The following is a 27,602-nucleotide window of genomic DNA, read 5'->3' as shown; positions in this document are numbered from 1 at the left end:
ATGCTAACTGGGAGGTCCTTGTGACACGTTGAAATTCTACAGTACATTACCATTTTCAATAAATATCCAATGATCATTTAACATTTCACTGTTCTGTTTCAATCAAATAAAATGGAGGTTTACCAAACATTGGCCAGCATCAATGCAGGCTGTTTCAAATCATGTTACCAAGTGTTCTAAAAGCTCAACAATTAAAAGCTATTAATTTGGGGAGGGTATGGGAAAACAATGTTTCTGTAAATACATAATGAAACAAAAACACAGGTTTCCGTGTGCGGTCAGTTCTTTTAATTGGTGAACACCCGTGTTAATCCAAAATCCTAGAGAAAATAGAAGCAACATACAAAAACCAGAGTTGGTTAGATAGAGACTCCCAGTTCCCAGAAGAGGTGTGATGTTTGACCATATCAGAAGTAGTAGAGAGGCACGGAGTGTGATCAGGAGGACACTTAGGATTCTGACTTGAGGTTCCATTACTTATCTCTTGACTTTTAAACACAAGTCTCCTTATTGACACTGATTAATGATACAGTTTAACAAAGATGACAGTTTAGTCGCTTTTCCAGAACAAAATGTTTTTCTATGGTCAGTCACCACACACTACTGGCAACGCTGCCTGGGGGTGTGCAATATACTGTTTCTACAAAATACATCATTGTCCCAAATGGCTCCCTATTCTAAAGTGCACTACATTTGACCAGGGCCCATGGGGTAGTAGTGCACTATATAGGGAATAGGGTTCCATTTGGGAGGTCCAATACAGGATACAGTCCTTGTATCAGTACAGCCTGGCTCCAGAGTCTGTCCTCTAGTGGGTCTGTGGATGTTTAGCCTGTCCTCTAGTGGGTCTGTGGATGTCTAGTCTGTCCTCTAGTGGGTCTGTGGATGTCTAGTCTGTCCTCTAGTGGGTCTGTGGATGTCTAGTCTGTCTGTGGATGTCTAGTCTGTCCTCTAGTGGGTCTGTGGATGTTTAGCCTGTCCTCTAGTGGGTCTGTGGATGTTTAGCCTGTCCTCTAGTGGGTCTGTGGATGTCTAGTCTGTCTGTGGATGTCTAGTCTGTCTGTGGATGTTTAGTCTGTCCTCTAGTGGTCTGTGGATGTTTAGTCTCTCCTCTAGTGGGTCTGTGGATGTCTAGTCTGTCCTTTAGTGGGTCTGTGGATGTTTAGTCTGTCCTCTAGTGGGTCTGTGGATGTTTAGTCTGTCCTCTAGTGGGTCTGTGGATGTTTAGCCTGTCCTCTAGTGGGTCTGTGGATGTCTAGTCTGTCTGTGGATGTCTAGTCTGTCTGTGGATGTTTAGTCTGTCCTCTAGTGGGTCTGTGGATGTTTAGTCTCTCCTCTAGTGGGTCTGTGGATGTCTAGTCTGTCCTTTAGTGGGTCTGTGGATGTTTAGTCTGTCCTCTAGTGGGTCTGTGGATGTTTAGCCTGTCCTCTAGTGGGTCTGTGGATGTCTAGTCTGTCCTCTAGTGGGTCTGTGGATGTTTAGTCTGTCCTCTAGTGGGTCTGTGGATGTTTAGTCTGTCCTCTAGTGGGTCTGTGGATGTTTAGTCTGTCCTCTAGTGGGTCTGTGGATGTTTAGTCTGTCCTCTAGTGGGTCTGTGGATGTTTAGCCTGTCCTCTAGTGGGTCTGTGGATGTCTAGTCTGTCCTCTAGTGGGTCTGTGGATGTTTAGTCTGTCCTCTAGTGGGTCTGTGGATGTCTAGTCTGTCCTTTAGTGGGTCTGTGGATGTTTAGTCTGTCTGTGGATGTCTAGTCTGTCTGTGGATGTCTAGTCTGTCTGTGGATGTTTAGCCTGTCCTCTAGTGGGTCTGTGGATGTCTAGTCTGTCTGTGGATGTCTAGTCTGTCTGTGGATGTTTAGTCTGTCCTCTAGTGGGTCTGTGGATGTTTAGTCTGTCCTCTAGTGGGTCTGTGGATGTTTAGTCTGTCCTCTAGTGGGTCTGTGGATGTTTAGTCTGTCCTCTAGTGGGTCTGTGGATGTCTAGTCTGTCCTCTAGTGGGTCTGTGGATGTTTAGCCTGTCCTCTAGTGGGTCTGTGGATGTCTAGTCTGTCCTTTAGTGGGTCTGTGGATGTTTAGTCTGTCCTCTAGTGGGTCTGTGGATGTTTAGCCTGTCCTCTAGTGGGTCTGTGGATGTTTAGTCTGTCCTCTAGTGGGTCTGTGGATGTTTAGCCTGTCCTCTAGTGGGTCTGTGGATGTCTAGTCTGTCCTCTAGTGGGTCTGTGGATGTTTAGCCTGTCCTCTAGTGGGTCTGTGGATGTCTAGTCTGTCCTCTAGTGGGTCTGTGGATGTCTAGTCTGTCCTCTAGTGGGTCTGTGGATGTTTAGCCTGTCCTCTAGTGGGTCTGTGGATGTCTAGTCTGTCTGTGGATGTTTAGTCTGTCTGTGGATGTTTAGCCTGTCTGTGGATGTCTAGTCTGTCCTCCAGTGGGCCCGTGGATGTCTACATCCGGAACACTCCAAAGCGTGTCCTCTGTGTCGGGGCATTGAGTGTAGCACTGAGACTCATTCCCAGAACCAGACGGGTGTCAGCCGGGTCGATGATACCGTCATCCCACAGCCTATCAGACGGGCAGAACAACATGGAAGATAAAACATAAGGTAAAACTCAACAATAGATATTATTTTATTTATTTTAATTTTATTTTGTATTTTATATTTTTTTAACTGCACTGTTGGTTCAGGGCTTGTAGTCAGCATTTCACTGTAAGGTCTACTACACCTGTTGTAGTCAGCATTTCACTGTAAGGTCTACTACACCTGTTGTAGTCAGCATTTCACTGTAAGGTCTACTACACCTGTTGTATTCAGCATTTCACTGTGAGGTCTACTACACCTGTTGTATTCAGCATTTCACTGTGAGGTCTACTACACCTGTTGTATTCAGCATTTCACTGTGAGGTCTACTACACCTGTTGTATTCATCATTTCACTGTGAGGTCTACTACACCTGTTGTATTCAGCATTTCACTGTAAGGTCTACTACACCTGTTGTAGTCAGCATTTCACTGTAAGGTCTACTACACCTGTTGTATTCAGCATTTCACTGTAAGGTCTACTACACCTGTTGTATTCAGCATTTCACTGTAAGGTCTACTACACCTGTTGTATTCAGCATTTCACTGTAAGGTCTACTACACCTGTTGTTGTCAGCATTTCACTGTAAGGTCTACTACACCTGTTGTAGTCAGCATTTCACTGTAAGGTCTACTACACCTGTTGTAGTCAGCATTTCACTGTAAGGTCTACTACACCTGTTGTATTCAGCATTTCACTGTAAGGTCTACTACACCTGTTGTTGTCAGCATTTCACTGTAAGGTCTACTACACCTGTTGTATTCAGCATTTCACTGTAAGGTCTACTACACCTGTTGTAGTCAGCATTTCACTGTAAGGTCTACTACACCTGTTGTATTCAGCATTTCACTGTGAGGTCTACTACACCTGTTGTATTCAGCATTTCACTGTAAGGTCTACTACACCTGTTGTATTCAGCATTTCACTGTAAGGTCTACTACACCTGTTGTATTCAGCATTTCACTGTAAGGTCTCCCTGTTGTATTCAGCATTTCACTGTAAGGTCTCCCTGTTGTATTCAGCATTTCACTGTAAGGTCTACTACACCTGTTGTATTCAGCATTTCACTGTAAGGTCTACTACACCTGTTGTATTCAGCATTTCACTGTAAGGTCTACTACACCTGTTGTATTCAGCATTTCACTGTAAGGTCTACTATACCTGTTGTATTCAGCATTTCACTGTAAGGTCTCCCTGTTGTATTCAGCATTTCACTGTAAGGTCTCCCTGTTGTATTCAGCATTTCACTGTAAGGTCTCCCTGTTGTATTCAGCATTTCACTGTAAGGTCTCCCTGTTGTATTCAGCATTTCACTGTAAGGTCTCCATGTTGTATTCAGCATTTCACTGTAAGGTCTCCCTGTTGTATTCAGCATTTCACTGTAAGGTCTCCCTGTTGTATTCAGCATTTCACTGTAAGGTCTCCCTGTTGTATTCAGCATTTCACTGTAAGGTCTCCCTGTTGTATTCAGCATTTCACTGTAAGGTCTCCCTGTTGTAGTCAGCATTTCACTGTAAGGTCTCCCTGTTGTATTCAGCATTTCACTGTAAGGTCTCCCTGTTGTATTCGGCACGTGACAAATAACCTTTGATTTAAAATACTCTTCATAATTCATTATAAGCACATTAATAATGCATTGTTAATGCCATCATCGACTGGGTGATGCTGATATCTCACCTAGCGCTGGAGAAGTACGGGCTTCCTTCCTCTTCAAACCGTTTGACGATGGGTTCCTTCATGGCGGCCTCCTGCTCTGCTGTGAACTGAACATGGGACATTGCATATATTAGTCCTGTAACATCTTAGATCAGCCCGATCCAAACCTCCCCTTGGGGACCCCCAGCCGATCCAAACCTCCCCTTGGGGACCCCCAGCCGATCCAAACCTCCCCTTGGGGACCCCCAGCCGATCCAAACCTCCCCTTGGGGACCCCCAGCCGATCCAAACGTCCCCTTGGGGACCCCCAGCCGATCCAAACCTCCCCTTGGGGACCCCCAGCCGATCCAAACCTCCCCTTGGGGACCCCCAGCCGATCCAAACCTCCCCTTGGGGACCCCCAGCCGATCCAAACCTCCCCTTGGGGACCCCCAGCCGATCCAAACCTCCCCTTGGGGACCCCCAGCCGATCCAAACGTCCCCTTGGGGACCCCCAGCCGATCCAAACCTCCCCTTGGGGACCCCCAGCCGATCCAAACCTCCCCTTGGGGACCCCCAGCCGATCCAAACCTCCCCTTGGGGACCCCCAGCCGATCCAAACGTCCCCTTGGGGACCCCCAGCCGATCCAAACCTCCCCTTGGGGACCCCCAGCCGATCCAAACCTCCCCTTGGGGACCCCCAGCCGATCCAAACCTCCCCTTGGGGACCCCCAGCCGATCCAAACCTCCCCTTGGGGACCCCCAGCCGATCCAAACCTCCCCTTGGGGACCCCCAGCCGATCCAAACCTCCCCTTGGGGACCCCCAGCCGATCCAAACGTCCCCTTGGGGACCCCCAGCCGATCCAAACCTCCCCTTGGGGACCCCCAGCCGATCCAAACCTCCCCTTGGGGACCCCCAGCCGATCCAAACCTCCCCTTGGGGACCCCCAGCCGATCCAAACCTCCCCTTGGGGACCCCCAGCCGATCCAAACCTCCCCTTGGGGACCCCCAGCCGATCCAAACCTCCCCTTGGGGACCCCCAGCCGATCCAAACCTCCCCTTGGGGACCCCCAGCCGATCCAAACCTCCCCTTGGGGACCCCCAGCCGATCCAAACCTCCCCTTGGGGACCCCCAGCCGATCCAAACCTCCCCTTGGGGACCCCCAGCCGATCCAAACCTCCCCTTGGGGACCCCCAGCCGATCCAAACCTCCCCTTGGGGACCCCCAGCCGATCCAAACCTCCCCTTGGGGACCCCCAGCCGATCCAAACCTCCCCTTGGGGACCCCCAGCCGATCCAAACCTCCCCTTGGGGACCCCCAGCCGATCCAAACCTCCCCTTGGGGACCCCCAGCCGATCCAAACCTCCCCTTGGGGACCCCCAGCCGATCCAAACCTCCCCTTGGGGACCCCCAGCCGATCCAAACCTCCCCTTGGGGACCCCCAGCCGATCCAAACCTCCCCTTGGGGACCCCCAGCCGATCCAAACCTCCCCTTGGGGACCCCCAGCCGATCCAAACCTCCCCTTGGGGACCCCCAGCCGATCCAAACCTCCCCTTGGGGACCCCCAGCCGATCCAAACCTCCCCTTGGGGACCCCCAGCCGATCCAAACCTCCCCTTGGGGACCCCCAGCCGATCCAAACCTCCCCTTGGGGACCCCCAGCCGATCCAAACCTCCCCTTGGGGACCCCCAGCCGATCCAAACCTCCCCTTGGGGACCCCCAGCCGATCCAAACCTCCCCTTGGGGACCCCCAGCCGATCCAAACCTCCCCTTGGGGACCCCCAGCCGATCCAAACCTCCCCTTGGGGACCCCCAGCCGATCCAAACCTCCCCTTGGGGACCCCCAGCCGATCCAAACCTCCCCTTGGGGATCCCCAGTGGAGTAATACTGACCTCCTGACCTCTCTAGTCCGCTGGTCTCTAGATGTTAACCCACTGAGACATGGTGGGGTAATACTGACCTCCTTGCCCTCTCTAGTCCGCTGGTCTCTAGTGATGGTCGCTAGTACGGTGGCAGCCTGCTCTCCACCCATCACAGAGATACGGGAGTTGGGCCACATGTACAGAAACCGGGGGCTGGAGGAGGGGAGGAGACATCTTGTTTACTGTACATGAGGAACCAAGGGTTCCTCTAGCTACCAGGAAAGAAGGACCTAATCCTAGGACCAACCCTCAGTAAAATAGTTCTGTCCATATAGGGCAGGGATCATCAATTAGATTCAGTCGCACAACATTTTCTTCTTGAGTGGATGGTGGGAGGCCGGAACATAATTACAAATCATTTCTAGACTTTGACTTTGACCGCAAGAATCCCAAAACAGATATAATGTCAGACTAAAAGAAAATCATTTCAAACCTTGTTTACATTTGTGTCTATTATGTGCAGGAACACTTAGGAACAGATGTCTTATATTAAATCACTTGGGAGCTGATTTCCTGGTGTTTCTACACTCTTTTATGTCCAACAATTAAAACTCCACTTATTTATTTTTGCTCAGTACTTAGGAGGCCAGATAAACCCCCCCCCCCACCCGGGCCACCAGTTGGGGAACACTGATATAGGGTGGTGTACTATGTAGTGTGTACTATGTAGTATGTAGGGTATACCCGTAGGCTTGACAGGGCATGTCATTAGGACGTTTTTTTGTCAGGTGGTGTAGTGTGTACTATGTAGTGTGTACTATGTAGTGTGTAGGGTATACCCGTAGGCTTGACAGGGCATGTCATTAGGACCTGTATTGTCGGGTGGTGTAGTGTGTACTATGTAGTGTGTAGGGTATACCTGTAGGCTCTGCCACACATGCCGTAGTTGCCCGCTCCGTACGAGCCGCCGATGATCACCGTGATCTTGGGCACGTTGGCACACGCAACCGCCGTGACCATCTTAGCCCCGTCCTTGGCGATGCCACCTGCCTCGTACTCCCTGCCCACCATGAAGCCTGCAGAGAGAGACAGAGAGGGGAGAGGACAGAGAGGAGGGATGACAGAAACAGAGACGGGGAGAGGACAGAGAGGAGGAGAGAGACAGAGGGGCAGGAGGACAGAGGGGGAGGAGGACAGAGAGGGGAGAGGACAGAGAGGGGGAGAGGACAGGGACAGAAGGGCAGGAGGACAGTCGGGGAGGAGGTTGGAGGAGGACAGAGTGACACAGGGTCAGAGCACAAAACAAAAAGCTGAACCATTGAACTTCATACACCCTGCCAGCCATGTTTTGTAGAAGGAATCCATCTCGTCTGTACTTACCCGTGATGTTTTGTAGAAAGATAAGTGGAATGTTTCTTTGACAGCACAACTCTATGAAATGAGTTGCCTGGAACACAGTAATGCAGAAGTCAATATGTACATAGTGGTTATTTTACTGTGAACTAAAAGATCCTACTTCTCTGTAATCATGTGACAGATCAACTTCAACGGCATAAACTTACTTTCTTAGCAGACTCTGAGAACAGGACTCCATTGTTACCAATGATTCCAACAGGGTAACCAAATATCCTGGAGAACCCTGTGAACAGACATGAGAATGAATCAATCACACCTGTACCCTAACAACACGCAGGGCTAATCACACCTGTACTACAACAACAGGGTAACCAAATATCCTGGAGAACCCTGTGAACAGACATGAGAATCAATCAATCACACCTGTACCCTAACGACACGCAGGGCTAATCACACCTGTACCCTAACAACACGCAGGGCTAATCACACCTGTACTACAACACCACACAGGTCTAATCACACCTGTACTACAACAACACACAGGTCTAATCACATCTGTACCCTAACGACACGCAGGGCTAATCACACCTGTACTACAACACCACGCAGGTCTAATCACACCTGTACTACTACACCACACAGGTCTAATCACACCTGTACTACAACACCACACAGGTCTAATCACATCTGTACCCTAACGACACGCAGGGCTAATCACACCTGTACTACAACACCACGCAGGTCTAATCACACCTGTACTACTACACCACACAGGTCTAATCACACCTGTACTACAACACCACACAGGTCTAATCACATCTGTACCCTAACGACACGCAGGTCTAATCACACCTGTACTACAACACCACACAGGTCTAATCACATCTGTACCCTAACGACACGCAGGGCTAATCACACCTGTACTACAACACCACGCAGGTCTAATCACACCTGTACTACTACACCACACAGGTCTAATCACACCTGTACTACAACACCACACAGGTCTAATCACATCTGTACCCTAACGACACGCAGGGCTAATCACACCTGTACTACAACACCACACAGGTCTAATCACATCTGTACCCTAACGACACGCAGGGCTAATCACACCTGTACTACAACACCATGCAGGTCTAATCACACCTGTACTACAACACACAGGGCTAATCACACCTGTACTACAACACCACACAGGTCTAATCACACCTGTACTACAACAACACCACACAGGTCTAATCACACCTGTACTACAACAACACCACACAGGTCTAATCACACCTGTACTACAACAACACCACACAGGTCTAATCACACCTGTACTACAACACCACCACACAGGTCTAATCACACCTGTACTACAACAACACCACACAGGTCTAATCACACCTGTACTACAACAACACCAGACAGGTCTAATCACACCTGTACTACAACAACACGTTGTCTCTCAACACATGCATGGTCATATCACCTGTACTCCTGCAGGGTCATATCACCTGTACTCCTGCAGGGTCATATCACCTGTACTCCTGCAGGGTCATATCACCTGTACTCCTGCAGGATTATTTCACCTGTACTCCTGCAGGGTTATATCACCTGTACTCCTGCAGGGTTATATCACCTGTACCCTGTACCCCTGCAGGGTCATATCACCTGTACCCGGTACCCCTGTAGGGTTATATCACCTGTACTCCTGCAGGGTTATATCACCTGTACCCTGTACCCCTGCAGGGTTATATCACCTGTACTCCTGCAGGGTTATATCACCTGTACCCTGTACCCCTGCAGGGTTATATCACCTGTACTCCTGCAGGGTTATATCACCTGTACTCCTGCAGGGTTATATCACCTGTACTCCTGCAGGGTTATATCACCTGTACCCTGTACCCCTGCAGGGTCATATCACCTGTACCCGGTACCCCTGTAGGGTTATATCACCTGTACTCCTGCAGGGTTATATCACCTGTACCCTGTACCCCTGCAGGGTTATATCACCTGTACCCTGTACTCCTGCAGGGTTATATCACCTGTACCCTGTACCCCTGCAGGGTTATATCACCTATACCCTGTACCCCTGCAGGGTTATATCACCTGTACTCCTGCAGGGTCATATCACCTGTACTCCTGCAGGGTCATATCACCTGTACTCCTGCAGGATTATTTCACCTGTACTCCTGCAGGGTCATATCACCTGTACTCCTGCAGGGTCATATCACCTGTACTCCTGCAGGATTATTTCACCTGTACTCCTGCAGGGTTATATCACCTGTACTCCTGCAGGGTTATATCACCTGTACCCTGTACCCCTGCAGGGTCATATCACCTGTACCCGGTACCCCTGTAGGGTTATATCACCTGTACTCCTGCAGGGTTATATCACCTGTACCCTGTACCCCTGCAGGGTTATATCACCTGTACTCCTGCAGGGTTATATCACCTGTACCCTGTACCCCTGCAGGGTTATATCACCTGTACTCCTGCAGGGTTATATCACCTGTACTCCTGCAGGGTTATATCACCTGTACTCCTGCAGGGTTATATCACCTGTACCCTGTACCCCTGCAGGGTCATATCACCTGTACCCGGTACCCCTGTAGGGTTATATCACCTGTACTCCTGCAGGGTTATATCACCTGTACCCTGTACCCCTGCAGGGTTATATCACCTGTACCCTGTACTCCTGCAGGGTTATATCACCTGTACCCTGTACCCCTGCAGGGTTATATCACCTATACCCTGTACCCCTGCAGGGTTATATCACCTGTACCCCTGCAGGGTTATATCACCTGTACTCCTGCAGGGTTATATCACCTGTACCCTGTACCCCTGTACTCCTGCAGGGTTATATCACCTGTACCCCTGTACTCCTGCAGGGTTATATCACCTGTACCCCTGTACTCCTGCAGGGTTATATCACCTGTACCCCTGTACTCCTGCAGGGTTATATCACCTGTACCCCTGTACTCCTGCAGGGTTATATCACCTGTACCCCTGTACCCCTGCAGGGTTATATCACCTGTACCCCTGCAGGGTTATATCCAAATACTGGCTGTACTTTAAGGTTCTGTACTGTAGATGTTCACCACATGACTAAAAGTATGTGGACACCTGCTAGTCCAACATCTCATTCCAAAAATCATGGTCGTTAATATGGGTCAGGGCTCTGTGCAGCCCAGTCAAGTTCTTCCACACTGATCTCGACAAACCATTTCTGTATGGACCTCGCTTTGTGCACAGGGGCATTGTCATGTTGAAACAGGAAAGGGCCTTCCCCAATCTGATGCCACAAAGTTGGAAGCACAGAATCATCTAGAATATCATTGTATGCTGTATTTTTCTGAGGTTCCTTCACTGGAACTAAAGGGGCCACAGCCTGAACCATGAAAAACAGCCCCAGATCATTATTCCTCCACCAAACATTACAGTTGGCACTATGCATTGGGGCATGTAGCGTTCTCCTGGCATCCACCAAACCCAGATGTGTCTGTCGGACTGCCAGATGGAGAAGAGTGATTCATCACTCCAGAGAACGTGTTTCCACTGCTCAAGAGTCCAATGGTGGTGAGCTTTACACCACTCCAGCTGATGCTTGGTATTATGCATGGTGATCTTAGGCTTGTGTGCTGCTGCTCTGCCATGGAATCCCATTTCATGAAGCTCCTGACGAACAGTTCTTGTGCTGAAGTGGCTTCCAGAGGCAGTTTGGAACTCGGTAGTGGCCGTTACAACCGAGGACAGACGATTTTTACGCGCTACTTGCTTCAGCACTCGGCAGCACTGTTCTGTGAGCTTGTGTGGTCTACCACTTCGCGGCTGAGCCGTTGTTGCTCCTAGACGTTTCCATTTCACAATAACATCACTTACAGTTTACCGGGGCAGCTCTAGCAGGACAGAAATTTGACAAACTGACTTGTTGGAAAGGTGGGATCCTATGACGGTGCCACATTGAAAGTCACTGAGCTGTTCAGTAAGGCTATTCTACTGTCAATGTTTGTCTATGGAGATCGCATGGCTGTGTGCTTGATTTGATACACCTGTCCGCAACGGGTGTGGCTGAACTCCACACACAGAGACTCATACAAAGCTCTACCTCGCCCTCCATTTGGCAAATCTGGCCATAACTCTATCCTCCTGATTCCTGCTTAGAAGCAAGAACTAAACAGTAATTACCAGTGACTCACTCAATACGGAAGAGGTCAGATGACGGATGCTAAAGGAGCTACAGGAAAAGGAGGGCCGAACAGGCCCCCATTAACATCGACGGGGCTGTAGTGGAGCGGTGCCGAACAGGCCCCCATTAACATCGACAGGGCTGTAGTGGAGCGGTGCCGAACAGGCCCCCATTAACATCGACAGGGCTGTAGTGGAGCGGTGCCGAACAGGCCCCCATTAACATCGACAGGGCTGTAGTGGAGCGGGTCGAACAGGCCCCCATTAACATCGACAGGGCTGTAGTGGAGCGGTGCCGAACAGGCCCCCATTAACATCGACGGGGCTGTAGTGGAGCGGGTCGAACAGGCCCCCATTAACATCGACAGGGCTGTAGTGGAGCGGTGCCGAACAGGCCCCCATTAACATCGACAGGGCTGTAGTGGAGCGGGTCGAACAGGCCCCCATTAACATCGACAGGGCTGTAGTGGAGCGGTGCCGAACAGGCCCCCATTAACATCGACAGGGCTGTAGTGGAGCGGGTCGAACAGGCCCCCATTAACATCGACAGGGCTGTAGTGGAGCGGTGCCGAACAGGCCCCCATTAACATCGACAGGGCTGTAGTGGAGCGGTGCCGAACAGGCCCCCATTAACATCGACGGGGCTGTAGTGGAGCGGGTCGAACAGGCCCCCCATTAACATCGACAGGGCTGTAGTGGAGCGGTGCCGAACAGGCCCCCATTAACATCGACAGGGCTGTAGTGGAGCGGTGCCGAACAGGCCCCCATTAACATCGACGGGGCTGTAGTGGAGCGGTGCCGAACAGGCCCCCATTAACATCGACAGGGCTGTAGTGGAGCGGTGCCGAACAGGCCCCCATTAACATCGACAGGGCTGTAGTGGAGCGGGTCGAGAGTTTCAAGTTGTGGTACTTTTTATTTAAAAATGTACTTTCGTTTATTTAGCTCTACTTATTGACCCCAGGTAGTATAAACTGATAGCGACCAGCCTAAACCCCCAGGTAGTATAAACTGATAGCGACCAGCCTAAACCCCCAGGCAGTATAAACCCCCAGGTAGTATAAACTGATAGCGACCAGCCTAAACCCCCAGGTAGTATAAACTGATAGCGACCAGCCTAAACCCCCAGGTAGTATAAACTGATAGCGACCAGCCTAAACCCCCAGGTAGTATAAACCCCAGGTAGTATAAACTGATAGCGACCAGCCTAAACCCCCAGGTAGTATAAACTGATAGCGACCAGCCTAAACCCCCAGGCAGTATAAACCCCCAGGTAGTATAAACTGATAGCGACCAGCCTAAACCCCCAGGTAGTATAAACTGATAGCGACCAGCCTAAACCCCCAGGTAGTATAAACTGATAGCGACCAGCCTAAACCCCCAGGTAGTATAAACCCCAGGTAGTATAAACTGATAGCGACCAGCCTAAACCCCCAGGTAGTATAACCCCCAGGTTGTATAAACTGATAGCGACCAGCCTAAACCCCCAGGTAGTATAAACTGATAGCGACCGGCCTAAACCCCCAGGCAGTATAAACCCCCAGGTAGTATAAACTGATAGCGACCAGCCTAAACCCCCAGGCAGTATAAACCCCCAGGTAGTATAAACTGATAGCGACCAGCCTAAACCCCCAGGTTGTATAAACTGATAGCGACCAGCCTAAACCCCCAGGTTGTATAAACTGATAGCGCCCAGCCTAAACCCCCAGGTTGTATAAACTGATAGCGCCCAGCCTAAACCCCCAGGCAGTATAAACCCCAGGTAGTATAAACTGATAGCGACCGGCCTAAACCCCCAGGTAGTGTAAACTGATAGCGACCAGCCTAAACCCCCAGGTAGCATAAACTGATAGCGCCCAGCCTAAACCCCCAGGTAGTATAAACTGATAGCGACCAGCCTAAACCCCCAGGTAGTATAAACTGATAGCGACCAGCCTAAACCCACAGGTAGTATAAACTGATAGTGACCAGCCTAAACCCCCAGGTAGTATAAACCCCAGGTAGTATAAACTGATAGCGACCAGCCTAAACCCCAGGTAGTATAAACTGATGGTGACCAGCCTAAACCCCCAGGTAGTATAAACTGATAGCGACCAGCCTAAACCCCCAGGTTGTATAAACTGATAGCGACCAGCCTAAACCCCCAGGTAGTATAACCCCCAGGTAGTATAAACTGATGGCGACCAGCCTAAACCCCAGGTAGTATAAACTGATAGCGACCAGCCTAAACCCCAGGTAGTATAAACTGATAGCGACCAGCCTAAACCCCCAGGTAGTATAAACTGATAGCGACCAGCCTAAACCCCCAGGCAGTATAAACTGATAGCGACCAGCCTAAACCCCCAGGTAGTATAAACCCCAGGTAGTATAAACTGATAGCGACCAGCCTAAACCCCCAGGTAGTATAACCCCCAGGTAGTATAAACTGATGGCGACCAGCCTAAACCCCAGGTAGTATAAACTGATAGCGACCAGCCTAAACCCCCAGGTAGTATAAACTGATAGCGACCAGCCTAAACCCCCAGGTAGTATAAACTGATGGCGACCAGCCTAAACCCCCAGGTAGTATAAACTGATAGCGACCAGCCTAAACCCCCAGGTAGTATAAACTGATAGCGACCAGCCTAAACCCCCAGGTAGTATAAACTGATAGCGACCAGCCTAGTACTCACCTGTAACCACCGTATCTCCGTAGAAGGCTTTGAACTCATCAAACCGGCTGCCATCGACAATCCTGGCTATCACCTGGCAATCACACAGTAGAACAAATTATAACACAACCTAACAGTCAATCCTGGCTATCACCTGGCAATCACACAGTAGAACAAATTATAACACAACCTAACAGTCAATCCTGGCTATCACCTGGCAATCACACAGTAGAACAAATTATAACACAACCTAACAGTCAATCCTGGCTATCACCTGGCAATCACACAGTAGAACAAATTATAACACAACCTAACAGACAATCCTGGCTATCACCTGGCAATCACACAGTAGAACAAATTATAACACAACCTAACAGTCAATCCTGGCTATCACCTGGCAATCACACAGTAGAACAAATTATAACACAACCTAACAGTCAATCCTGGCTATCACCTGGCAATCACACAGTAGAACAAATTATAACACAACCTAACAGTCAATCCTGGCTATCACCTGGCAATCACACAGTAGAACAAATTATAACACAACCTAACAGACAATCCTGGCTATCACCTGGCAATCACACAGTAGAACAAATTATAACACAACCTAACAGTCAATCCTGGCTATCACCTGGCAGAACATTTTAAATATATTATAACACAATATAAAAGTCTATTTAAAATGCCCCTGTGGGACATGGACCCCATAATAACAATGAACCAGTACAATAGGGCTCATCATCAGCTCATCCAGACTCCTTGGACTCCCATAATAAGTACATTAATAAACGTGTGTGTGTGGGGGGTACCTCTCTGACGTCAAAGTTGCGTTTGAGGTTGGCTCCTACGATGCCATACAGCTCCTCAGCTGGGTAGAGAGGCACCTCGGGGGGCTCTGTGGTCACCTGGCAACACAGCGGGTCCATAACACCATGTCAATAGAAGGGCAACAAACCACCGTACAACATGTTTCAATGACTTTATGTTGTGACGTCTCTTTTTGTTTCACATTTGTTTTTCTGAAGAAAAGAAATAGAACAAACTTTAGCTACACAAGAAACCACTCCTTCGACGTCAACAAAAACTATAGACCTGTATCCCTTCTATATTTTGGTTGGGGTTTATATTTTCTTTCCAAAAACACTTGAGCGTTCTGTCTCTGATCAACTCTCTCAGAATGAGAGAGTTATAATCGCCCACCTGTATGCTGAGGTTATCGCCCACCTGTATGCTGAGGTTATCGCCCACCTGTATGCTGAGGTTATCGCCCACCTGTATGCTGAGGTTATCGCCCACCTGTATGCTGAGGTTATCGCCCACCTGTATGCTGAGGTTATCGCCCACCTGTATGCTGAGGTTATAACCCACCTGTATGCTGAGGTTATCACCCACCTGTATGTTCTTGGTGTAGTTGAGGTTGCGGACGGCCTTGCGAGCCAGGTGAAGGGCGTGGCTATCGTCTAGAGCGTAGTGGTCTGTTACGCCTGACTTCCTGTGGGACAGGAAACAAACACAGATCAACATTGGAGAGGAACCAGACCTAACTAATATCATACTGATACCTGCTCCATGGTACCATACAGTACCCACCATACCCAACTCATACCATACAGTACCTACCATACAGCACCTACCATACCTAACTCAAACCATACAGTACCTACCATACCATACAGTACCTACCATACCTAACTCAGACCATACAGTACCTACCATACCATACAGTACCTACCATACAGCACCTACCATACCTAACTCAAACCATACAGTACCTACCATACCATACAGTACCTACCATACAGTACCTACCATACCTAACTCAGACCATACAGTACCTACCATACCATACAGTACCTACCATACAGCACCTACCATACCTAACTCAAACCATACAGTACCTACCATACCATACAGTACCTACCATACAGTACCTACCATACCTAACTCAAACCATACAGTACCTACCATACCTAACTCAAACCATACAGTACCTACCATACAGTACCTACCATACCCAACTCAAACCATACAGTACCTACCATACAGCACCTACCATACCTAACTCAAACCATACAGTACCTACCATACCATACAGTACCTACCATACAGTACCTACCATACCATACAGTACCTACCATACCATACAGTACCTACCATACAGTACCTACCATACCATACAGTACCTACCATCCCATACAGTACCTACCATACCTAACTCAAACCATACAGTACCTACCATACCATACAGTACCTACCATACAGTACCTACCATACCTAACTCAAACCATACAGTACCCACCATACCTAACTCAAACCATACAGTACCTACCATACAGTACCTACCATACCCAACTCAAACCATACAGTACCTACCATACCATACAGTACCTACCATACCTAACTCAAACCATACAGTACCTACCATACAGTACCTACCATACCCAACTCAAACCATACAGTACCTACCATACAGCACCTACCATACCTAACTCAAACCATACAGTACCTACCATACCATACAGTACCTACCATACAGTACCTACCATACAGCACCTACCATACCTAACTCAAACCATACAGTACCTACCATACCATACAGTACCTACCATACAGTACCTACCATACCATACAGTACCTACCATACCATACAGTACCTACCATACAGTACCTACCATACCCAACTCATACCATACCTACCATACACAACTCATACCATACAGTACCTACCATACCATACAGTACCTACCATACAGTACCTACCATACCTAACTCAAACCATACAGTACCTACCATACCATACAGTACCTACCATACAGTACCTACCATACCTAACTCAAACCATACAGTACCTACCATACAGTACCTACCATACCATACAGTACCTACCATACCTAACTCAGACCATACAGTACCTACCATACCATACAGTACCTACCATACAGCACCTACCATACCTAACTCAAACCATACAGTACCTACCATACCATACAGTACCTACCATACAGTACCTACCATACCATACAGTACCTACCATACCATACAGTACCTACCATACCTAACTCAGACCATACAGTACCTACCATACCCAACTCATACCATACCTACCATACACAACTCATACCATACAGTACCTACCATACCATACAGTACCTACCATACAGTACCCACCATACCCAACTCAGACCATACAGTACCTACCATACAGTACCCACCATACCCAACTCATACCATACAGTACCTACCATACCCAACTCATACCATACAGTACCTACCATACCCAACTCATACCATACAGTACCTACCATACCATACAGTACCTACCATACAGTACCCACCATACCCAACTCAGACCATACAGTACCTACCATACAGTACCCACCATACCCAACTCATACCATACAGTACCTACCATACCCAACTCATACCATACAGTACCTACCATACACAACTCAAACCATACAGTACCTACCATACCATACAGTACCTACCATACAGTACCTACCATACCATACAGTACCTACCATACAGTACCCACCATACCCAACTCAGACCATACAGTACCTACCATACAGCACCTACCATACCCAACTCATACCATACAGTACCTACCATACCCAACTCATACCATACAGTACCTACCATACCATACAGTACCTACCATACCCAACTCATACCATACAGTACGCACCATACCCAACTCATACCATACAGTACCTACCATACCTAACTCAGACATTACAGGCATCTATTAATGTAACACCTGGTCATCCCCACTGCCTCTGGTCTGGCGGACTCACTAAACACACATACTGCGTTTGTAAATTATGTCCTAGTGTTGGAGTATGCCCGTCTGTCCGTAAATAAATTTTTAAAAACAATAAAATTGTGCTGTCTGGTTTGCTTAATATGACTCAACTCCAGCCACTTTAATAATTAAATATTTTACATAAATTATCACTAGTCACTTTAAACAATGCTACCTAATATAATGTTTACATACCCTACATTATTTATCTCATATGTATATGTATATACTGCACTCTATATCATCTACTGCATCCTTATGTAATACATGTATCACTAGCCACTCTAACTATGCCACTTTGTTTACATACTCATCTCATTTGTACATACTGCACTCAATACCATCTACTGTATCTTGCCTATGCCGTTCTGTACCATCACTCATTCATATATCTTTATGTACATATTCTTTATCCCTTTACACTTGTGTGTATAAAGTAGTAGTTTTGGAATTGTTAGCTAGATAACTTGTTGGTTATTACTGCATTGTCTGAACTAGAAGCGCAAGCATTTCGCCACACTCGCATTAACATCTGCTAACCATGTGTATGTGACAAATAAAATTTGATTTGATTTACTTTGAACTTTTACGAACTATGACAATTGAGTACTTTTTCTACCACAGAAAGGACCAATGCTGAATTTGTATTTATTATGGATCCCCATTAGTTCCTGCCAAGGCAGCAGCTACTCTTCCTGGGGTTTATTATGGATCCCCGTTAGTTCCTGCCAAGGCAGCAGCTACTCTTCCTGGGGTTTATTATGGATCCCCGTTAGTTCCTGCCAAAGCAGCAGCTACTCTTCCTGGGTGTTTTATGGATCCCCCTTAGTTCCTGCCAAGTCAGCAGCTACTCTTTCTGGGGTTTATTATGGATCCCCATTAGTTCCTGCCAAGGCAGCAGCTACTCTTCCTGGGGTTTATTATGGATCTCCATTAGTTCCTGCCAAGGCAGCAGCTACTCTTCCTGGGGTTTATTATGGATCCCCATTAGTTCCTGTCAAGGCAGCAGCTACTCTTCCTGGGGTTTATTATGGATCCCCGTTAGTTCCTGCCAAGGCAGCAGCTACTCTTCCTGGGGTTTATTATGGATCCCCGTTAGTTCCTGCCAAGGCAGCAGCTACTCTTCCTGGGGTTTATTATGGATCCCCATTAGTTCCTGCCAAGGCAGCAGCTACTCTTCCTGGGGTTTATTATGGATCTCCATTAGTTCCTGCCAAGGCAGCAGCTACTCTTCCTGGGGTTTATTATGGATCTCCATTAGTTCCTTCCAAGGCAGCAGCTACTCTTCCTGGGGTTTATTATGGATCTCCATTAGTTCCTGTCAAGGCAGCAGCTACTCTTCCTGGGGTTTATTATGGATCCCCATTAGTTCCTACCAAAGCAGCAGCTACTCTTCCTGGGGTCCAGCAAAATTCAGGCAGTTTATACAATTTTAAAAACATTACATTCACAGATTTCACAACACACTGCGTGCCCTCAGGCCCCTGCTCCACCATGATGTCATACTGCCTGATACCTGCAGTGAAGATCCGCCCCTCCAAGATCCTCAGCAGAGACAGTCTCCCCTGTTGCTGCTTTTACCTGAAAAACAACACAACGCATCAGTTCTACACAGTAGGGTTGCCATGATACAGCAGGGTTGCCATGATACAGCGGGGTTGCCATGATACAGCAGGGTTGTCATGATAGCACCGTTAAGACACATAATTTTCTAAATTATGAATATCTATAATACGTTATCTAGTCCTCACCAGAGGAGGTCCTCCCAGGAAGATGGTTCCTTGTTTCCTGACGATGATACTCTCATCAGCCATGGCTGGGACATACGCTCCTCCCGCTGTACACGACCCCATAACCACCGCTATCTGGAACACATATACAAACACATACACTGAACAAAAATATAAACAAAATCATTTCTAAGATTTTACAGTTCATATAAGGAAATCAGCCCATTTAAATTAATGAATCTATTGATTTCACATGACTGGGCAGGGGTGCCACAAAAAAAAGCGACACTCTAAAATGCAGTTTTAACAACACAACGCCACAGTTTTGAGGGAGTGTGCAATTGGCACGTTGACTGTAGGAATGTCCACCAGAGCTGTTGCCAGAGAATTACATTTTAATTTCTCTACCATAAGCCGCCTGCAACGTCGTTTTAGAGAATTTTGCAGTATGTCCATCCGGCCTGACAACCATGGACCACGTGTTTGGTGTTGTGTGGGCGAGCAGTTTGTTGATGTTAACATTGTGAACAGAGTGCCCCATGGTGGGGTTATGGTATGGACAGGCATAAGCTACGGACAACAAACAGTGAACTCGATGGCAATTTGAATGCACAGAGATACCGTGACGAGATCCTGAGGCCCATTGTCGTGCCATTCATCCATCACCTCATGTTTCAGCATGATAATACGCGGCCCCATGTCACAAGGATCTGTACACAATTCCTGGAAGCTGAAAATGTCCCAGTTCTTCCATGGCCTGCATACTCACCAGATATGTCACCCGTTTGGGTGAAAATGTCCCTGTTTGTTTATGGCCTCCACAGTGACCAGATATGTCCCCCATTGAGCATGTTTGGGATGCTCTGGTTCGACGTGCACGACAGTGTATTCCAGTTCCCACCAATATCTAGTAACTTCACACAGCCATTGAAGAGGAGTGGGATAACATTCCACAATCAACAGCCTGATCAACTCTATGTGAAGGAGATGTGTCAAGCTACATGAGGAAAATGGTGGTCACACCAGATACTGACTGGTTTTCTGATCTTCGATGGGGGCGGAGGGCGGAGTCTGGTCACACATTACATGTAGATCTGAATATCCATGGTGCTCAGTACTATGATTGGGAAAGTGATAATATATAATTCACAAGTGATAAACTAATATTGTAACCCATCAGATTATTCTTGATTTAAATCTTGTCTTTACATATACTAAATAATATATGTGTGTGAAATTTGTTTTGATTTAGAATGGACCATTATCATGCACCTGTCTTGAAACAGGGGAAAAAAATACATGTCATCTATGCACTTAAATAGCAGATGGAGGACACTTTTTAAAGTGGTTCATTTTCCTGCCAGCCAGGAAGGCTATACTCCTGTTTTAAAGAGAAGCAATGTGCCTAATATTAGGAAAGTTGAGAAATAAATATAGTAGGCCTAGCCTATAGAAAGCTGATCCTCCTCTTTTTAGTAGAGGCCATCACTCTGTTATCTCACACAATCAAAAATCACATGTATTCAGCACAACAGCTGTAGACCTTACCGTGAAATGCTTACTGACGAGCTTGTTGTATTCGGCGCGTGAGACAAATAACATTCTATTTTATTTTTGATTTGATATTGTATCGTGAGGTCCCTTGGTAATTCCCAGCACTAATTATGGGTCAGACTCTACTCCATCTTTCAAAATATGACCTGTGTAAAAAGGCTGCAGTCTAGTGGTAAAGTTCACAGTGTGTCTACTCCTTTCCCCACCGGAGACCGAGGTTCAATCCCCACTCCAACCCTTCAATTAGCCCATATGATTTTGTCTGTTTAAATTGTGTGTAAATATACACTCAAAAATATATTACAAAAATAAAAATACACATTACCTGTGCTATTCATTACCTGTGCTATTCCTTACCTGTGCTATTCCTTACCTGTGCTATTCCTTACCTGTGCTATTCCTTACCTGTGCTATTCCTTACCTGTGCTATTCCTTACCTGTGCTATTCCTTACCTGTGCTATTCATTACCTGTGCTATTCATTACCTGTCCTATTCCGTCTGAGGAGAGGCGAGCCTGGTTGAAGAAGATCCGTCCAAAGTGGTCTCTGTCTGGGAAGACCTCGGCCTGTCTGGGGAGGTTGGCTCCTCCGGAGTCCACTGCAGAGGCACACAATCACAAATCAACTCCTATTACTTGACCCCTAGTCCCTGACCCCTAGTCCCTCCTGAGTCCACTATAGGAGACAACCACTGGGAGAGTGTTACATACGTACATCTACCCCCATGCTGCCACCAGTATAGAGAAGGAGAGGGCACTCACCCAGGTAGATACATGGCAGGTGGTTCTGCTGAGCTATCTCCTGGGCTCGGAGATGCTTCTTCACTGTGACTGGGTAGTAGGTGCCTCCTTTCACTGTGGCGTCGTTAGCAACAATAACACACTCCACCCTGGAGGGAATGTGGCAGATGACCAGTCAGAAGAGTAGATAACAATGAAAGGGGCTGCTGGAACAATAAGCACCATCTTCCAGGACCTGTGTCTTCAGTACTCTACAGTGCAATACCCGTGCTCTACCACGCGTCCACGGCACTCTACAGTGTTTACAGTACTAGTGTTTACAGTGCTCTACAGTGTTTACAGTACTAGTGTTTACAGTACTCTACAGTGTTAACAGTACTAGTGTTTACAGTGCTCTACAGTGTTTAGTGTCTATAGTAATCGACAGTGTTTACAGTAATCTAGTGTTTACAGTAATCTACAGCGTTTACACTAATCTACGCACCCTGAGACTCTGCCAATCCCTGTGATGATGCCTCCTGCTGGAACCTCCTCTTTCCCATAGAGCTCATATGCTGCAAACTGGGAGAATTCCAGGAACGGAGACCTGCAGAGAGAAACACCGTAAAGGATAACCTTCGAACACACAGGAACCCTCAGACCTACAAACGGCAAAACAAAGTGGTTGCGGAGTCTCTACAGGGGATACATCTACAACTAGAAGTTCAGAGAATAGTCCTGTGTGTTTACCCTGGGTCCAGCAGTCTGTCTATGCGTTCTCTGGGGAGGAGCTTCCCTCTGGAGATGTGTAGCTTTCTGGCACGTTCTCCTCCACCTGGTCAACACATTATCAGACAGGCAGGTCAACAGACAGGCAGGTCAACACATTATCAGACAGGCAGGTCAACAGACAGGCAGGTCAACACATTATCAGACAGGCAGGTCAACAGACAGGCAGGTCTACAGACAGACTGGTCAACACATTATCAGACAGGCTGGTCAACACATTATCAGACAGGCTGGTCAACACATTATCAGACAGGCAGGTCAACACATTACCAGACAGGCAGGTCAACACATTATCAGACAGGCATGTCAACACATTATCAGACAGGCTGGTCAACAGACAGAAAGGTCAACACATTATCAGACAGGCAGGTCAACAAACAGGCAGGTCAACACATTATCAGACAGGCTGGTCAACACATTATCAGACAGGCTGGTCAACAGACAGGCTGGTCAACACATTATCAGACAGGCAGGTCAACAGACAGGCTGGTCAACACATTATCAGACAGGCTGGTCAACAGACAGGCAGGTCAACAGACAGGCAGGTCAACACATTATCAGACAGGCTGGTCAACAGACAGGCTGGTCAACAGACAGGCTGGTCAACACATTATCAGACAGGCTGTCAACACCACATTACTAATTCTGTTAACATTCAAAAGAGTTTTCACATGTGAAGGTGCCAACTTAACTTACCCAATTTGATTTTCTCCGATCTACCTTTCAACTCATCAACAAGGACTTGCATTCGTTCATAGTTTTCCTGAAAAGATAGATATCATGATGTCAAATGCCATAGTGTATTAGTGTAGTATGAGTGGGAGCTTCCGGAGCAGGTTATAAACCAGGCAAGGACTAGCTAGTATCCTAGCTATTCAAAATCTCTCCTAGTCAGGCCATTCCTCTGTTGCAGCTGTCTGGGGTGTTATTAGAGAAGATACGGTTTGGCTTAGCACAGAGAATATACCCAACCTTAACTTGGCGATACTTCCTCAATTCCCAACTTGGAAAACTACTGTCACGAGAATTTTCAATCCCAACGATGATAACTAAACAATTATTTCAGCTTTGACCAATTCCCCGAGGTTTGTAAGACCCTGGGTTTAATAATAATTAGGCAAAGTCTCAGATTCTGCAAAAGGTTCATTCTTTATTCAGAGAGTACTCTGAAGTCAAAAATGAGATCACAGTCAGTTTATAACTCACAAAGACACACCAGTAGAAACTTCACCTCCCTTTGGGTGGGCTCTAGTTTTTCCCCGATTACTAACATAATTTCTCATTATCTTCAAGCCATTCCTAACAGTTACTCCCCCTTACCTAAGTTGGGGAGGCCTCTTTCCTGTTATTTGGTTTCAGAGTTATCACAAGTCGACAGTTCAGTTGGCCTTGAATGTCTCAACTCTACCCAGCTCATATTCCGAAACAGTAACACAATGGTGTAGTCACACACATTATGGAATTATTACTCTAACACATTTCATACAATTATATGATTTCAGGGTGGAATCCTTTAGTCATTACTTTAACCATATAAATTCCTTTATCAACTACCAATGTCTTTTACATCCATGTTTAGTTGCAGGGGGTTCGAAAAAAAACGTTATTAAATTAAATAAGCTTTCTCTTTTTAACCTTTTTAACCTGAACACCTACAAAACAAAGGTTATGTGGTTCGGTAAGAAGAACGCCCCTCTCCCCACAGGTGTGATTACTACCTCTGAGGGTTTAGAGCTTGAGGTAGTCACCACATATAGGTACTTGGGAGTATGGCTAGATTGTACACTGTCCTTGTCTCAGCACATATCAAAGCTGCAGGCTAAGGTTAAATCTAGACTTGGTTTCCTTTATTGTAAATCACTCCTCTTTCACATTATCTTCTTGCCCTTTGGGCTGTTGTCTGAGCCAAATAATATTTGTACCATGTTTTGTGCTACTACCATGTTATGTTCCTACAATGTTGTTGTTGTGTTGTTACCATGCTATGTTGTTGTCTTAGGTCTCTCTTTATGTAGTGTTGTGGTCTCTTGTCGTGATGTGTGTTTTGTCCTATATTTATTTTGTAGTTTTTATCCCAGGCCTCCGTCCCCGCAGGAGGCATTTTGGTAGGCCGTCATTGTAAATAAGAATTTGTTCTTAACTGACTTGCCTATAAAAGGTTAAATACAAAAATAAAAAATGTTTTGCTCCATGAAGTAATCCAACAACGTATACACCACCATCAAGTCTATTTGTCCACCCCAAGGTGCCACCTGTCACCATACCACCACCTGTCACCATGACACCTGTCACCATGCCACCTGTCACCATGACACCTGTCACCATGCCACCTGTCACCATGCCACCTGTCACCATGCCACCTATCACCATGACACCTGTCACCATGACACCTGTCACCATGACACCTGTCCAGATCAATGTGAGAACATTTGAAATAGACTTAATGGTGGCTTCCACATTGTTGGATTACTTCATGGAGCATAAAAAGTTTTAATTTAATAAGGGAATATTTTCTAAATTCAAAACGAACCACCTGCAACTAGACATGGACATTTAGGGAATTGAAGAAGTATCACCAAGTAGTGGTGTTGTGTTTGATAACCGGAGCTACGAGGTGTGGATCCAATCAGTGTGCCGATCTGTATCGTTTTATCAGAAGCACGTGATCAATGACGTCGAACAAACACTTGGTTTGATATTGGTTTAGTTTACTTATTTACCATGACGGCCTACCCCCATGACGGCCTACCCCCATGACGGCCTACTCCCATGACGGCCTACTCCCATGACGGCCTACCCCGGTTAAACCCGGGCGACGTTGAGCCTAGTTAAATAAAGGTTGAATTCAATAAAAAAAATGTAAAAAAGATGAGCATCATGGCAGCAACACCAGGTGGATCCCATCCACACTAAAACTTCCGGTTTTTGGTTTTTGCCTTCAAAATAAAAGTCTGCGGTAAAACGCTTTGTATATTATTCTAAATCCATATTTTTTTCGCAGCTTTGCCTAGTGGAGAATGTTAAAATGATGTTAAATAATATTTATAGCTACATTGGGGGTGGGGGGGAAATGTATACTGAAAGAGAATTACTACTTTATATAAGATAAAGAATATTATAAGGCGGAGCACATTGAGGAATGGTTGGAGCTTAATGAATGTCAAGAACACAATGGCCTACTGATTGTACGGTTCCTGTTTATTTACTGGTGATATTGTTCTCGGAACAATTTGGAAATGTAACATCATTCTACTGACAATGTTTGTCTATGGAGATTCCATGGCTGTGTGCTCGATTTTATACACCTGTCAGCAACGGGTGTGGCCGAAAGAGCCAAATCCACTCATTTGAAAGGGTGTCCACATAGTTATATATAGTGTATGAACTAAGTAACTTCATGTTCAAACTCACCTGTTTTGTATTCTAGGGACTCTAGTGAGTAGACTGGAACCTAGTTTTATGGACACCAATTCATTATTTTCCATGTACAGTGCAATATTTATACAATATAGTGTCCAGGCACCCTACTTTAAGCTGTTTGACCACAGTTAAAGGCCACCAACATTCTGTATTATTCAGAGCCCCGTGAAATGACACCATATATCCATTCTACAGACCCTATTGAGTCACTCCCTACATTACTTTTATTGCGTCACCTAGAAACATTTTTGCTCTATAAACCAAGATTATGTATTTTATAAACAGTGATTTGCATTGGGGTCATTTGTTTGACCTTGGAACATGTTTTAAACCCCAACTTGTAATGAAATGCAACTTTAAAACGAATCTCTGTTAATGTTAAATACACTTTTATTCTTCACATTATTATTATTTTGAGTAGATACACGTTATTGACACTTTTGTACTATTACCTGGGGGACTTTTAATTTGAAATATTTCCGAAATTCCATGACCCGGAAGTACTTTTTTAAAGCGTTGCTGAGGAGACGCTGTCTGACAAAAAGCATTTGCCCTTCTCAATGGCTGGTCAACGTTAGCAAGCAAGCTAGCTAGCCAACCCTGGTTAATTACAGTACATGTTAGCAAGCTAGCTAGCCCTGGTTAATTACAGTACATGTTAGCAAGCTAGCTAGCCCTGGTTAATTACAGTACATGTTAGCAAGCTAGCTAGCCCTGGTTAATTACAGTACATGTGAGCTAGCTGGTGGTACAGGGGGTTGAAACGCATAATGTAAGCAAATGACAATAAGCCAGCTAATTTAGCTGGAGAGCATTACTACACTTATTGAGAGTAAGTCAGTTCCAAGGGCAGTCCGAGCTAGCAGCGTCTCACCGTGATACCCTTTCCCCTCCACCACCTTCCCCTACTCCACCACCACCTTCCCCTCCACCACCTTCCCCTACTCCACCACCACCTTCCCCTCCTCCACCTCCTCCTCCACCACTCCACCACCTTCACCTCCTCCACCACCTTCACCTCCTCCACCACCTTCTCCAACACCACCTACCGCAAACTCCGCGGACTGTGTGTCAGGCTGTGTACCGACGGCTGCGACTCTGTCACCGTGGTAAAGTCGTGTTGTTGCTACTGGCAATCCTCTGCAACGGAGCAAGGTCAGCCATGGCCTGAAAGTCTGAAGAAGCATGTTTTTGACAGCTAACTAACTAACCACCCTAGTTAGCAAACCTGCAGCGATATTTGTTGTTGTTCGACCCACAAGCATTGATCAACCAAAGTATGTTAATGTGTCGCCGCCTACTGGACGGGAGTGGGAAAATACATCT

The 27,602-nt window shown here is 46.7% G+C and overlaps 1 protein-coding gene across 8 annotated transcripts; it reads right to left on the bottom strand.

Annotated features, from left to right (window-relative positions):
* Positions 1-265: 265 nt before the first annotated feature.
* On the bottom strand, positions 266-27,560 carry mccc2 (methylcrotonoyl-CoA carboxylase 2 (beta)). Of its 8 annotated transcripts, XM_036936575.1 has the most exons (19): positions 27,326-27,560; positions 23,553-23,619; positions 22,818-22,902; positions 22,573-22,674; positions 22,110-22,237; positions 21,834-21,946; positions 19,816-19,929; positions 19,581-19,645; positions 15,652-15,751; positions 15,069-15,164; positions 14,278-14,350; positions 7,636-7,712; positions 7,454-7,520; positions 6,993-7,149; positions 6,172-6,286; positions 4,249-4,334; positions 2,436-2,555; positions 2,324-2,347; positions 266-925 (listed from the first exon to the last, which is right to left on the bottom strand). In XM_036936575.1, the coding sequence occupies exons 1-17, from the start codon at positions 27,461-27,463 to the stop codon at positions 2,438-2,440; spliced, it is 1,701 nt and encodes a 566-aa protein (XP_036792470.1). In that variant the 5' UTR covers positions 27,464-27,560; the 3' UTR covers positions 266-925; positions 2,324-2,347; positions 2,436-2,437. The 8 variants fall into 8 exon arrangements, with proteins under 8 accessions (XP_036792470.1, XP_036792465.1, XP_036792464.1 ...); XM_036936570.1 differs by having other exon boundaries at positions 266-2,347; positions 2,405-2,555; XM_036936569.1 differs by having other exon boundaries at positions 266-2,347.
* Between the last annotated feature and the right edge of the window lie 42 nt (positions 27,561-27,602).

This window comes from Oncorhynchus mykiss, chromosome 11, assembly GCF_013265735.2.
Source record: "Oncorhynchus mykiss isolate Arlee chromosome 11, USDA_OmykA_1.1, whole genome shotgun sequence".
Taxonomy (NCBI): domain Eukaryota; kingdom Metazoa; phylum Chordata; class Actinopteri; order Salmoniformes; family Salmonidae; genus Oncorhynchus; species Oncorhynchus mykiss.
Note: the sequence above shows the minus strand (reverse complement) of the source record. Positions and strands in the feature narration are given on the sequence as shown.

Excerpts from the sequence above, each read along its gene's own strand:
- mccc2 (XM_036936568.1), bottom strand. The coding sequence starts at position 27,463 with ATGCTTCTTCAGACTTTCAGGCCATGGCTGACCTTGCTCCGTTGCAGA. Across the intron at positions 22,903-23,552 it reads ATCGGAGAAAATCAAATTGG|GTGGAGGAGAACGTGCCAGA; the intron begins GTAAGTTAAGTT and ends TGTGTTGACCAG. Across the intron at positions 7,521-7,635 it reads TCTCAGAGTCTGCTAAGAAA|GCAACTCATTTCATAGAGTT; the intron begins GTAAGTTTATGC and ends ACTGTGTTCCAG.